Genomic DNA, 14,876 nt, shown 5'->3' with positions numbered 1-14,876 from the left:
TCCCAGACCTGCAGAAGAGCTCTGTGTAAGCTCAAAAGCTTGTCTTTCTCACCAAGAGAAGTTGGTCACCCACCTTGTCTCAGTTGTGAAGATGTTGGTGTGAGCTTCTGTGCCTTAGTTTGCCCATCCGTAAAATGTAGCTAATATTTATTCCACAGGGATGCAGATGATTAAAGAATTAGTGTGTGTAGTAAAGTCCTAAGAGGATGTCAAGTGCTAAAGAAATGCTTATTATTAGGGTTTAAAACTCATTTGTCATCATGGTGCTACATAATAGATAATTTCACAGTGTATGTTAACATTTAGTAAATCAGTACTGTGCTATGCCAGAGATTTTGAAGACATGAATGATTGTCAGTAATCACCAAAGGGATTACCTTGAGACAAACTGAAGTTTTTTCCCATAGGCACCCAATACATTTTGTGTTTCCTAATCTCCTCCAAAGGAGTTGCAAAACATGGAGAAATGGTTCTCGGTAATTGAGAGGGAAAAGTGGCCTGTATATATAGGAGGTGTATAGTAAGATGAAATTCAGTTCAACAAGACGAAATTCAGTAAAAACAAGTGCAAAGAACTACACTTGGGAAGAAAAAATCAAACGCATCATTTCACAATGGCAAATACCTGGCTAGGTGGTAGTACTGCTGAAAAGGATCTGGGAGTTAGTGGATCACGATTTGAATATGAGTCAACAACGGGGTGCAGTTGCGAAAAAGATTAGTATAATTCTAATGTATTAACAAGAGTGTCATATGTAAGAGATGGGAGGTAATTGTCACACTCTGTTTTGGCACTGATGAGCCCTCAGCTGGAGTACTGTGTCCAATTCTGGGCACCACATTTCAGGAAGGATGTGGACAAGTAGGAGACATTCCAGAGGAGAGCCACAAAAATGATCAAAGGTTTAGAAAATCTGACCTACGAGGAAAGGTTAAAAAAAACCTGGCATGTTTAGTCTTGAGAAAATACGACTGGTGGGGGGGGACCTGATAAGTATTCACACATGTTAAGGCCTGTTATAAAGAGAATGTTGATCAATTGTTCGTCATGTCCGCTGAAGGTAGGACAAGAAGTAATAGCCTTCATCTGCAGCAAGGGAGACTTACGTTAGATATTTCTAACTTAGTAGTTCTTAGTAGTTAACTTCTGAAATAGGCTTCAAAGGAAGGATGTGGAATCCCCATCACTGGAGGTTTTTGAAATCAGGTTGGACCAAACACTAGTCAGGGATGGTCTAGGTTGATTTGTTGACCTCTTGAATTCCTTTCAAGTCCTACATTTCTATGATTCTGACATCATCACTATGATGATGATTAAAAAAGCTTTTAAATACTAATAGAGGAAACAGACCTGGAAGCATTTTGCATTAGTGAACTTCGATAATCTCTGAGAATTTTCCCCGCCTGCATTGTATGTCATGTTTCTTGTAGGACTCCCTCATAGAATAACAGCTGTGATCTGTTTAATGATCACTAGAGTGGCAGCCATATGAATTTTAACCCTCCTTGGCTTGTGCAACAGATGCACAAAAGGATATTTAGGATACCAAAATCCCATTTCTTTTAACGAAAGGTTTGCAGTGCACTTTTTAGCATCAGAAGAGGACTCCAGTAAATTTGAGGTTGATTAGTTTCTCTCTTTACTCTGACATGCAGTAATAATACATAACATTTGTTCTTCAAATATATGCCCCTGAGTACTCCACATTCTGTATGTGCATGCTCACGCGCCTTCTCGCAAAGATTTTTTCCTGAGCAGTGTCTGTCAGTCTGCGCCCTACACATCCTTGTGCTCTGGACAGCGGGTATATGGGGAGGGGCAGATCTGCCACTGCTCCAGTTCCCTTTCAGCCACCTGAGGTTGGAGACAGAATATTGTGGTGTCCACTACTTGCCTGCATAATTTCTACCTTTTTTGTTTTTATCCCCTTATTTTACCTTTTTGTAACCTTGATTTTTATTTTTGTTCCCTACCTTAGCACAAGTTTTCAATTTTCTTTGTGCTCTCACCTGTCCCCGTGTTTGGCCATGGCAAGGGCTCCCAGCCTGGGCCTTTCTTCAGCTGCCGTTTATTCCTTGTCTGACTGTGCTCCAAACCCAAGGTTTCAAACCCTGCCAGACCTGCCACAGCTATTTCCCCTCAGCAACAGGAATTCCAGCTGCCTTGGAGAGTCCCACGTCCCGTCTAAGAGCAAGGTCTCCATCAGGTTTAAAAGCTGATCTTGCAAGCTGAGGTGAGGTCGACTAAAGCTCTGTTTTGGAGGGTGATCTCTGAGGCCTGCAAGGATAGATTCTCCCCTGTACATCTGCCGCTGCCTCTTCGACTTACGCTGCAGCTCCAGGGAGCAAAGAGCACGGGACATCTTCAGAGGCCTCCAAACACTCTAAGAAGAAGCTATCCCAGTCCCTTGAGTGGGGCTTGAAGCACTGTGAGGGGTCTCCCCAAAGATCAGGGTCTAAGAGACTTTGCATCCCGCTCTGGGTACTGCTGAGGGTCCTGCTTTTTTTGGCACTGAAGGCTCAGTACTGCTGAAGAGATCTACCACCCACGTAAAGAGAAGTCTCAGCAAACAGACACGCTCAACAACATTCTCTGTACCTTTGGAGCCCTCCAGATGCAGGGACTCAAAGAAACCACTGACCCTGACTTCGGCACCCCCTGAGGGCCATGGGAGTATGCAGGCCTGTTCACACAGTCTCCAGTATCCCTTGATCCTCTTCAGCACCACCTCTGCGGGAAGGCTTCTTGGAACACCAAGAGTGAAGAGTCAAGGAGGAAACTCCTTCTGCCAAGAAATCCTCTTCATGACCCTTCTGCCATTCTACACAGCCGACTTCAAAGTTTTTCAGGACTTAATGAAGAAGGCAGCCGCGACTTTACAGCTCCCCCTGGAGCAGGTGCAGAAATCCCGACATTCCCTGATGGATATCCTCCATGCTACATCACAAGGCAAGATAGCACTGCCTATGGATAAGGCTACGATTTTGTTATGGATATTTTTAGTAAAAGTCAGGGACAGGTCACGACTTCCGTGAAGTTTTGTTAATTGCCCATGACCTGTCCCTGACTTTTACTAAAAACATCCCTTACAAAATGGGGACTCCCCCCACTGCCTCCAGTGACTGGGAGCTGGGTGGTTCCCCCGCTGCTGGTGGTGGCTGGGCTGCTGCAGGGCACCCAGTATCACGGAGTGTGTGGAAAGTCAGGGAATCCTTGACTTCCGCGACCTCCATGACATGTAGCCCTATCTATTGATGATGCACTATTGTCACCAGCCCATAACATCTGGCAGACACCGGCCAGCATTCTGCCTGTGTGCAAGATGGCGGGCAAAAAATACTATCATCTGCCCAAGGGCTCTGAATATTTTTTGTTCTCATCCCAACGAGAGGAACGGGCAGCCCCTGCGGAGAGATACTTCTCAGCAGCATTGCAATTTAGGGTAGTAAAATTATCATGCCCTGCTGGCAAAATATGATTACAGCATCTACTCAAAGTTCTTTCAACTTATTGATCATCTGCCACAGGACCAAAGGGACCAATTTGAAGCCTTTACATATGGCTCTCAGTAGTTGCTACTCACCTCTATCAGATGGGAATAGTTGTCTTCCCCTACTTGGACAGCTGGCTTCTCAAGGGCAACTTCTTCTCTGAAGTCAGGTCAGACACCAGCAAGTCTCTAGCTCTGTTTCTTTCTCTGGGCCTTCACCTCAGTGCAGAGAAGTCCAGCCTAATACCCTTTCAGCATAGAGACTTAATCAGGGCCATGCTGGACTCAGTAACCAGTAGGGAATACCTACCCACAGGCGGGTGTGACGCCATGTCCAGCCTCATATGTATGATACAGCAGAGCCCTCAGACCACAGAGGGGTCTTGCCTACAGCTCTTAGGTCATATGTGACCTGCACATTTACCATGCCCCTTGCAAGGCTCCACTCCAGATGCCTTCAAACCTGTCTCCGAACCTTTTACACACCAAATAGACATAGCCTGTCCAAACAAGCATTCATTCCCCACGGGGTCCCCACACTCTTGATTGGTTGAAGGACCCCTACAGGGTATGTGTTGGGATGCCCTTCTCACATCGACCTCCCACCAAAACAGCCACCAAGGACGCCCCCATGTTAGGTTGTGGAGCACACCTGCAGAAGTTTACAGCACAGGGCAAGTGGACCCTCAAGAATCGTTTCTTCACATTAACGTCCTCAAGCTACAGGTAGTCTACAATGCGTGCCACCCTTTCCTACCCGAGGTCAAGGGTCACTCCATGAGAATTATAACACAACCGGGCAACGTTGTAGAACGCCAGCTGCCCATGAGGAGCAAAATCTTCTTCAAGATTGAGAAGGGTGTCAAAGAGCTACAGTAGACTTCAATATTATAGAGATGGAGACTGTGTTTAATAACTAGTTCTGGTGAGTGTGTAATCACGGTGCTTATTAGTATCCTAAAAGCCCCCGCTGTTAGAGGACCACGTGTAGTGTCCTCATGTCTACTCCAGTCTACTGCCACTATACCTTCTCCAAATTCTGGGAACCTCTAAATCATCTCCAGGATTCTGCTTCCTGTTGACCTTCCCTCCACCCCAAATAAATAAATACAAACCGGTAGCAGTCATGACTGGTGGTATTTATTCTCTTGTGAATCCACAGGTTGGAGCTGTGTCACTGATGGATCTGGCATCTGCATTGAGGCTTTTTACATGATGGTATGGTTGAGACGCACCTGAGTTAATCATCTCCTTGCACTGCACAGCAAAACGTTACCTATGGCAGTTTTGGTTCAGGTGTGCCGTATTCTTAGCAGCAGTTTTAAAGGGTCGTACCCAACTGATAGGCTATTTCAGCTATCGTCAGCAGATAAAATTTTCCCCCTGAAAAATCCATAGTAAATTTAACATAGTAGATTAATTGGAAAAAATGTGCAAAGGGAACTTGTAGCGTTCTCTAGTGATGACTAGAAAGTTTCCTGTTACTGCCATAACTTTGCTATTTGATGATCTAGAATTTGTATTTTAAGTGTCAACTTTGAGCAGGATGTTCTTTATGCTGTATTGATTCATCTTCTTTTGTGTATATTGGGCACAGTTTTACATGGAGGTTCCAGTGCACAATATTCAACTACTGCATATGATTAGAAAAGATTTTAAACATCCTTTGCCTTGTCATTTTTACAGGGAAGGAAACTGTCCGAGGATAGCAATGCAAAGTTAATTCTTTTGTCTGTTTTTGCACAAATCTTTACTGTTTTCTTTTTCTTTCTCTCCTTTCTGCTTTCTGCCTATCTCTGTCTCTCTTGCTGCCTTTCTATCTTGCTGTGGGTATTGCTCAGAATATTTAGACCTTCAGTCAGAGGGTATGTATAATTGTGACATTTTCAGGGTTCCAAACATCCACCTGACAAGTAGTCTCTTCTTTTATTAAGCTACTTCCTTCTGATTTCCAAGTCCTTGATGCTGGATTGGGAACAGAGCTGCTGTATTATTGAACTGGCAAATTACACTAGAAAACTCACTCTTCCACTATCAGTTAAACGTGTGCCTAGAAGCAGTACTTTGAAATGCCTGGCTGGAAGGTGCGTGGAGTCCTGTGTGAAACATACATGCAGAGGCAGCACACCTGTTAAAGAACCCTTTAAAAATAATTACAGTATTTGGATAGTTTCATGTATCTCATTTTGTCCTTGAGCTTCTGCCATTCCACCTGTTCACGAGCTCTTTCTGCAAATAGGAATAGGTTTTAAAAATTTTGTAAGGGAAGGGTTGGTTTATGTTCAAGTAGACTTAACAGTGACACCTTGTTAACTGCCCTTTGTTAATGCACGCAGTTCTAATCAAATCTGCTGTCAGAGTGGGGGGACAGTGTTGTAGTGATGTCTCCGTACTTGAGACTTGAATGAATTAACTTAGCAAAACACTTACTAGTATGTTACAAAGTATTATCAGTAAAAAAAACTAAATTACATTTGTCAAATCACAAGACATTTTGAGCTGTATTATCTTTAATTTTTTAAAATTGCGTTTTTACTCATTTTCAATAATTCATCAATTCACGCTGGGTGTCCCGGTCATTTAGTGCAAATTAGCAAGGCTCTGCTGTAATTATTTCCTTATTAGATGAGGAATTAAAAGAAAGCTCCAGTATAATATAAGTGATATCCTAATAATTATGTCTAATTTGAAAGAAGAGTTAAATCACTTTAGAAAATCATTTAACCTGTCATAACCTAATGAAGCATAGTTATCAGTCACACAGGGGGCCACCATTCTAACATACTATAGTACGAGACATTGAAAATGCAGTCTGGCATTAAATGCCCCTGAGATTCAGGCAGGTTTAAAAGTTGTGGATGAATGGTATTTAAAGATATTTTTGGACCACTTATGCTTATTTTAATCATTTTCTAATAAATATTACCACTTTACACATCTTTGACGGTTTCCTGTCTTTCTCAAGCATTCAACGGCTGAGCTGCATTTCCTTTGTCTCAAACTTGTGCTGTCAGGCTAGACTTCCTGGCAGGAAGTGTCAGTGAAATTGAAGTCCTTTTTCAGAGAGACACCAGCAGTACTCAGTATTGAGATATTTGAAATAGTGACAGGTAAAGAATTTCTCTAAATTATATTTAAAGTGAACATGAGATCCTAAAAACTAATGTTAACGCATTGCTAACGGTGTAGAATTAAGTATAGGAGCCAGGAAAGCAGAAGGTTAAGGTTCCCTCAGTGGTGGTAACTCAGCCGTGTTTCACATCTTGTATATTTATGGTATATGATTAACAACATAAACAGTAATAAGATTTGACATTGAACAAGTAAAGCAGCAAAAGTGAATTTTACATATGTGCAATGTGGTACCTATTTTTTGTGGGAAACGACTTATGAATTTCCATGTTCTATGTGATTAATTTTTCAACTTCATCATTATTATCAACATAAGCTTTTGAGTTGTATTTTCCTTTTGTTTAAAGGGTGTAAAAAGTGTTTCACTGCTGAGTTCCCCTTACATGATGAACTTAAGTGGCTCCTTTTAAAGCTGAGGCACACTAAAAAGTGACAGATATTTTGTTGTGTATGCTTAGATGAGCATTTAAAAAAAATTAATAACTTTTAAAATACTTTTTCTCCACAGTTGGCTGCTGTTTTTGTTGTGGTTGGTTTTTTTACCTTTCCTTGGTGACAACTAAAATGTTGCCGAGTTTGCAGTCTATCGCGTTAGACGTTTTCAAGTTAGGGACTAATGTTTTCTTTACACTCTGAAAAGTGGTCATATCAGTTTAGATTTAGTGTCTCCCCCATCCAGAAAAAGTCAACTCTGTGCTGAGGCTAAGCATGAAAATTTTATCCCCAAAGGAGTTGTTTTAATGAGCAACAAAAAAAGTGGGGTTAGAATGGAGGCTGGAATTTAGTCTAAACTGTAATGTTTGCTATCTATGAAAACTATTTTTTCTGATCTCTAAATAATGCTCATTCTTATTTAGTAAATGCCTTAGGTACAGTGGCTGTGTATCATAAGTAAGCACTGCAGTAATTTTTTAAAGTCCGAAGTAAAAAGGAGCTGATGCTAATAAATTCCAAATTTTGGCTACATTAAGGGAGCTCCTGTAGAGCAGGAAGTCCCTTCTTTTGCGTTCAGTGATGGCTTAGTTCTAGGGCGAGACTGTTTAGCTTATGTACGTGTTAGCAGCAGTGAAAACCTTAAATTCCTTCTTCTGAAATAGCTCTGAAATAACAGCTGGAAATGGTTGTTCCCATTGCTTTGGGCATGAACTCCGACATGGAGCTGGCATTCTCTCCATTGCATGAAGGATCCGGAAAGGAGTGTGTCTTTGATGGCACTTGTACAGTATGACCAAACAGTGGGTACCAGGCTATCTCACAATTTTCTTTTTGCTGCTGTTGAGCAAGGAATCTAGTGTAGCATCCACTTACATGCAGCAGAGAAAATAACCCCCCAGTTTCCCAGACTGAATGTCACAGTGGATGTTTTGAGCTCTCCCATTTTGGGATACATTTTTTCTTTTCTGTGTCTCCTGATTCTTCATCCTGCATGACCTGTGGACTTCTCATTTTTTCTGAGAAAGCATGAAAAAAATAAGCAGACGAATCAGTTGTCTTTGCTAGCATTTAGTTATGCCCTTAACATGGCATGCTTGCTGGAATGCATTAAATGAATTATTCAGAAGCTAAGCATGCTGTGTAAAATTAGGCATGTAACTTATCTCCATCTTTTTTATAGAAATTGGTTAAATATCAATTTACATGTATTTAAAAAGTAAAAAACAAATAAAGGCACAGTGCCCAAACTGCAGTCACACATTTCACTGTAAAAATTGATGTTTTGTAATCAAAGATGGAAGTTTAGTGCAATTAATTATCAAAGACTGGATCTTCTGTGCTGATGTACCTGTTGGCTTTTACAACATAAAATGGCGTTATGTAATTCTGGAACTATTCATTGAGCCCTCCTGTGTTCTGTAACCTTGTTTAATTACTAGCCAGCAGATAGTTTCAACAGCCTGTTGAGAAGTATGTAATTTAGCATGATTGCCATTGCATCCCCTTTTCGTTTTGTCCTTGATTGACTGTTGCAGAATTTGGCTTTAAAGGGCTTGTTTATGGGCTCAGCATGGGGCTTGTATGGTTTAGGTATGCTGTTTATATTACTTTTGTGTATCCATTTGTAGTGTCACCATCCTTCCTAGTCTGTCCTTACAATGTTTTGATGTCTATGATACTTATTAACTGTTTACCAAAGAGAGACTAGAGGATAACTAAAGTATATCCCTGGAGCCACAATAGTAAGCTTCAGAGAATTGGATTCTAAGGTTGCTTTATTTAGTATCAAATCCATATTTTCCTGAAATACTTTAAGCCCTTGGATTATTGACTATTTCAGACTGACTTCTTTACTGGTCTTTGACAATGAGATGCATTTTATCAATGGGCTCATCATCATGAGAAGCTATGTTAGATGCCGTGGTTTGTGGATTCTCTAGGCCTGGTAGTATGAATGAGAGTCCATCTGGCATGTATGAATTCCCAGTGAAGCCATGGGAATTAAATTTGTTTTGCTAGCCGTGGCGCTTCTCAGTAAGCTCGTCAGTGGAAGGATGAGGCGGGCAAGGCTGTTTGATTGTAGTGATCCTCATGAAGGTTAGAATTAATTGTTGAGTTTACATAGTCAAACTGGTTGGCAGGGAGGAATAGAAACAAAAGATATAGCAGCATTAAAATATTTTACAGTAATCTGTGGGAAAAACATTTTGGAAATAAAAAGATAAATATTTCCTACACACAGAAGCATCACAGTAAAGCTGCCAAAAGGAGCTTTCTTTATTAGCTGGACAGCCTAGCGCTGCATTTTAACAATATATCATTTTCATTACAGGATGCTTTTATGAGACCTACAGTAACTGCAAAATGAGAACTAAAATCTTTTATTCTTGTTCACTGCTGAGGAAGAAATAACCCTTTCAGAACACACAGTTGTATTATCAGAGTGAGGAAGCCACAAGCTGCAGGAATGCTGTATAAGAGAAAAGAAAGCTAAATTTCTGGCTCCAAACAGTATCAAAGACACCTCATTGAAAATAATTCTATATGATGTATATTATTCCTTATATAAGTACATACAATAAAAGATGAAAACTCAATACAAGGTGTGCACTAGATCTGCCCCGAGAAACAAGTTTAGGGAAATTCTTTGGCCTGTGTTATACAGGAGGTTGGATGAGGTGATCACAATGGTCCCTTCTGGCCTTGGAATCTATGAATCTGTGTTTGAAATTGTTCGCCAGAGAGAGAGAGCAGGATTCATACAGCTTCCCGAAAGGCAAATCTCTGAGAGGAATTACTCTGAGAACAAGATGACAAAGACACATTTCCAGTATGGAAGCTTCCTAAAAAATTCTCCAAAGGCAGCTGGGAGCCAGTGTGCATTTTTCAAACCCCTCACATAACATGTGCATGTAATCAATGCATGTGTCTTGAAAAGTTTTTTAAAACTTGCTTGAAACCAGGGTAAGCTCCAAAACATGATTTTATTTGTCCATTCTAGGGGTTTGCACTGTTGGCTTGCAATTGGGGCTAATTCCAAGTGTAGATGGGGTTTTCATATATATATATTTTTTAATCCTGTGACTTCCGTTTTTTCGGTAGCTAAACAGGGAGTTTAGAAGCCTAACATGAGGCACCCTGATTATAAAATATTAGGCTTAATTTCTGCCGTTTTCTGTAAAAAAAACGGATGGGGGCTTAATCTATTGTATTCAAAATGCCGTAGATCCCTAGATGAAGTGTGCTAAATAAGTGCCAATTATTTATTTTTCACATATATCAATCCACTTCTCTTAGATCTGAATTCTGATCTTTGCTGGAAATGGTAAACCTAAAAAAGTGTTTTTTATGAGCTGTTAGGCGCGTTGCATCCATCAGTCTATTTCATCTGTCTCTTTGAAACTTCAACCAGTGGTGTTTTGGAAGCTGCCTAACTCTGACATACAGGAGATACCTAACAAATGATGATAACTTTTGGAAGAAGTTCTATTGCAAGTAATTCCTCTTTTTCTGGAGAGACCATTGCTATGTTAATAATTATTGTATTGTGCCTGCCCTGAGGAACTTACAGTCTAAAAAGACACAGACAATATGTAAGTTAGAAAAAAACATCAGTTGAGCAGGAAAAGCAGACCACAGTGGTACAACAGATTTTTTAAAAGGGGGGTGGGGGGGTATTTCAGTGGGTGACAAATTAACACTGACAAGCTTCGTGGCAGATCTCCACTCTTGAGTACATGCTCCTACAAGTAACTGAGGCAGAAAACTCCCCAGACTCAAAGTTTTAAAGTTAGTTCTGGCAGGCGGCATCTCCTGCCAGCACCCCAGAGGCTCCAACCACCAGCTCCTGTCTTAGAGGAGTCTATCACAGAGTACATTTTTTCCAGACTCTGGCACATCAATCATTGCATTATTCCATCATCCCAAAAAAGATTATTGGGATTATTTGGGATGCATTATTCCACTGTCCCAAAAAAGGGGGCTTTCAAATTCCAGTGATCCAAAGGTAATAATCACGGATGAGCTCTGGCAGGGATGAGGCATGTGTGCAGACAGATTCTGTGTTCAGTATCTTCAGGACCATTCTGACTGGGAGACAAGCATCCCAAAAGTTGGTCCTAATACATATGAACAATTAGGCCATAATATTTTACATGAACAAGAAGGAGAGGAGGATATGCTTCCTTATGTTAGAAAACCTTGCAAGTGTGGAAACTGAGTGTCCCACAAGACATGCTTAACTGGCCACTTATCCATTGGGAAGGAAGACACAATCACAGACCAGGTTGAGCCTGTTGATAGAGGACTCACATGAGTGGCCTCAGATCAGGAGGCAGGTGATTGAGACTATACTGGGAACAGACTGCATTGTTAAGAGATGCCATCTCAGTCTGCTGCTCAGACACCTCTGTTCCGCAACTTCTGTCCTAACCAGGCTCATGAGAAAGAAGTGTTACATGCTTGTAACATTTCCATACAGATTATATTCTTAAACCTGTCTGGGATTTTGCGTGGTCAGTGTCATTGTGAGTGTCTGACCCTATCTGATAATGCTGAACCAGACCAATTAGTGATCGCTTGCATTGCCAGCGTGGCTGAGTGTAGAAATAGAAAGACTGGTGTTTGAGGCAGCGTCTCAACCCTTCCTAGTTGCTTAGAATGAGGCTACTAGAAGGTTACAACTTGACAATGATAAGGCCGCTGGTGAGCTGAGACCACAGCCAATCATGCTGACCAGTACTCTCTCATTGTTTCCTTGTACTCCCCTGTCTCTGTGTCCATCTGTCATCTCTTGTCTTATACTAAGATGGTAAGTTCTTTGGTCCAGGGAGCTTCTGTTTGTTCTGTGCTTGTATAGCGCCTAACCCAGTGAGATCTTTGTCCATAAATCGGTGCTTTGATAATACAAATAACAAATAATAACAGGCGCTAGTTTCTGATCCATCTCATGCAAATTCTTTTAAGGTAGTACAACATTTTGCATTTACTGTATTTAGCTCCTTTCAGAGGATCTTAAAGCACCTTATAAAAGTCTGTTTTTACAACTGGGGAAGTCTGAGGCAGAGAGACAGTGAATTGTCCAAGACCACAGAGCAAGGCAGTGGCAGAGGTAGGAATAGAACCCAAATCAGATTGCCTATGGCATGCTTTAACCACCAGACTATGGTGATATGGACACATCCTAGATTCCTCCGTAAGGTGGTGACAGAATTTCTACTTAATCAGTCATTCATCCTGCTATCTTTCCTCCCATGCCTATATGCTCATTGCAGAAAAGCCCTTCTTCGAAGCTGGATGTCAGAAGATCACTCGGGTTTAATCTGGAGTAGATTAAAATCCTCAGGATGTGTAGTCAAGAGTTTTGCTTTGTTTTCCCTGTTTCCGAAAGAAGCAGGTGTAAGTGGCTGGCTGCCTGCCTCCCTCATGTTAATAACCTGGCAGCAGTACAGGTTTGTCGCATCAAAGCCCATTCTGTAGGACGCAGCAAGATTCTAACCACTGCAATATACGTATTAAATAATTTGAGATCTGCAGTACAGTCATACGGTGTATGTCAGCATCGTATGTTCCCAAAGCATTGTAACTTAGATACATCCTTTAGGCCGGAGTAGAGCTCTGGTCTGTCAGTGTCACAGAATCGCTGTCTCCAGTTTAGGGGCAGACAAACTCTCCTAACTTGGAGCAAACTTCCTCTATTTTTAGGCTCTCTCTATTTTAAACTCCTCTTGCCTGTTTTTAGAGGTATTTTATCTCACTGTGTTAAAGTACAAAACACACCAAATTTTATAGAAATATCTTATTTCTCCACTTGGAAAAGTGTTTTTAGTGTTAATGTCCAAGGTAGATTTACCTGGCCTGCAGCTTTACTGCATTTTGTTTTGTTGTATTTTTTCATTTTGTTATGTTGTATTTGGTTTTATAGAGACATCCTTGGAACTGTTAATCTCCAAGTGTGGGGATCAGTTCTCTTAGGTATCTTTACAGGGGTGAGAATTACTTACCTGTAACTGTGGTCTGAAATTACCCATCATAAGATATCACCTCTTGTCCATCTTCCTCCCCATAGAGCTCCAGGTTCTGTACTACTTAAATGAAACTTTTAAAAAAACACACATGGGAGTGACTTCACTTGCCAGCTGTAGGTTGGAGCAGAAGGGGTGCCCGTGTGACCGTGTGAAATGTGCTCTGCTAGAACTAACATTTAAGAACTCTGGGCTTGGGGATTTCCAGCCTTGATTGGGTGCAGGAGCACAGCCCTGAGAATAGTGATGGATAATCTCCAACCACTAGATAGGGGAGTCATTTTCGTTCATCCAGCAGGGATCTTGGCCTGCTAACCTGTAAGGTTCTCATTTGAATGCACCTCATTTGTTGGGTCCCTTCTGCTGACGACTTAACAGGCTGGCAGTATTTGTTCTCCATTCTCCATCACAGGACAACATGCCATTAGTAGCGTTTGCATCTACGAGAGTGCTAATGCATCTTCCTCCCAAGTAATGAGAATGTGCGGAAGCTCGTGGACTTGTTTCTGTGGCATTGATTGGACACGTCCTTTGAGGGAATCACTGGTTTTATGTGTTTTCAGTGTCCTGATGTTAGGAAACAGCCTCCAGGATAGGTAGAATGCTTTTAATTCCAGTTCGATTTTCCTGTTCATTTGAATTCGTTCATTACATGACTCCACTTGTGGGAATGGTGTATTTTGTGAGATGAGGAGGAGAATCCATTTTTCTCCATTGGAATTTAACACCCCTCAGTTGCCAGTTTGACTTGAGCTTGAGTTCTCCTCACACAGTGATGCTGACTGCCTGGTTATTGACAAGCTGACCATCACCGACATGGGAACGACAAAGGTGTCCAAACCACTAAGGAGCATGCCCCAGCGTTCTGAGGAGCTCCAGAATGCTGCAGCTGTCGGCATGGCTGCCACAGAAAGCACAACAAAAGACAGGTGAGCGGGTCGAAGTTTTCTAACCACCGTGGGTCTGACAAAAAAGGTAATTTATTCTGTACCAGACCATTGAATCCCTCAGCTTAGCGCTAGCACACCGTGGAATGCACGCTGGTCTGCCTTGGGTGCCTAGTGACACATGAGGCTGAAAGCACAGTGTCTTAGACTATTACAATATAATCATAGAATATCAGGGTTGGAAGGGACCTCGGGAGGTCATCTAGTCCAACCCCCTGCTCAAAGCAGGACCAATCCCCAACTAAATCATCCCAGCCAGGGCTTTGTCAAGCCTGATCTTAAAAACTTCTAAGGAGGGAGATTCCACCACAGCCCTAGGTAACACATTCCAGTGTTTCACCACCCTCCTAGTGAAAAAGGTTTTCCTAATATCCAACCTAAACCTCCCCCACTGCAACTTGAGACCATTACTCCTCGTTCTGTCATCTGCTACCACTGAGAACAGTCTAGATCCATCCTCTTTGGAACCCTGTTTCAGGTAGTTGAAAGCAGCTATCAAATCCCCCCTCATTCTTCTCTTCCGCAGACTAAACAATCCCAGTTCTCTCAGCCTCTTCATGCTACTGTTTCTTATAGATTTTATTAAATCTTTGATGCCATGAAAAATAAATCATGGGGCTTTGATATTTAATATTCACTCTGCATAAGGAAATGGTCTAGTTTTTTTTTAAAAGACCTTAAAAGCTTTATTGATTTTTTTTTTTTTTTTTAACAAATGAAATCATGTGGGAGAGGAAATGTAGAGGACAGTTTTGGTGGTTGAGACTGGGAGTCAGGGAGGTAAAGGGAAGTGCTTATTATGAAGTCTTTGGAATGTCACTTTTTAGGGTTTTTTATGCAGCTTGGTC

The 14,876-nt window shown here is 41.5% G+C and overlaps 1 protein-coding gene across 4 annotated transcripts in view; it reads left to right on the top strand.

The window, feature by feature from the left end:
* PPP6R2 (protein phosphatase 6 regulatory subunit 2) overlaps positions 1-14,876 on the top strand; it is a 173,581-nt gene that overhangs the window by 136,293 nt on the left and 22,412 nt on the right. For 2 of the 4 annotated variants that reach the window (XR_006283552.1, XM_037889481.2), the window contains exon 23: positions 13,855-14,010. Coding sequence is in view for 3 of the 4 variants with exons in the window: in XM_037889481.2 (XP_037745409.1) it covers positions 13,855-14,010 (156 nt within the window). In the remaining variant the exon portion in view is untranslated. Of the gene's footprint in view, positions 1-5,332; positions 5,357-13,854; positions 14,011-14,876 lie in introns of all 4 variants that reach the window. The other 2 variants (XM_037889478.2, XM_037889479.2) reach the window with 2 other exon arrangements.

The sequence above is a fragment of the Chelonia mydas genome, chromosome 1, assembly GCF_015237465.2.
Source record: "Chelonia mydas isolate rCheMyd1 chromosome 1, rCheMyd1.pri.v2, whole genome shotgun sequence".
Taxonomy (NCBI): Eukaryota; Metazoa; Chordata; order Testudines; family Cheloniidae; genus Chelonia; species Chelonia mydas.
Note: the sequence above shows the minus strand (reverse complement) of the source record. Positions and strands in the feature narration are given on the sequence as shown.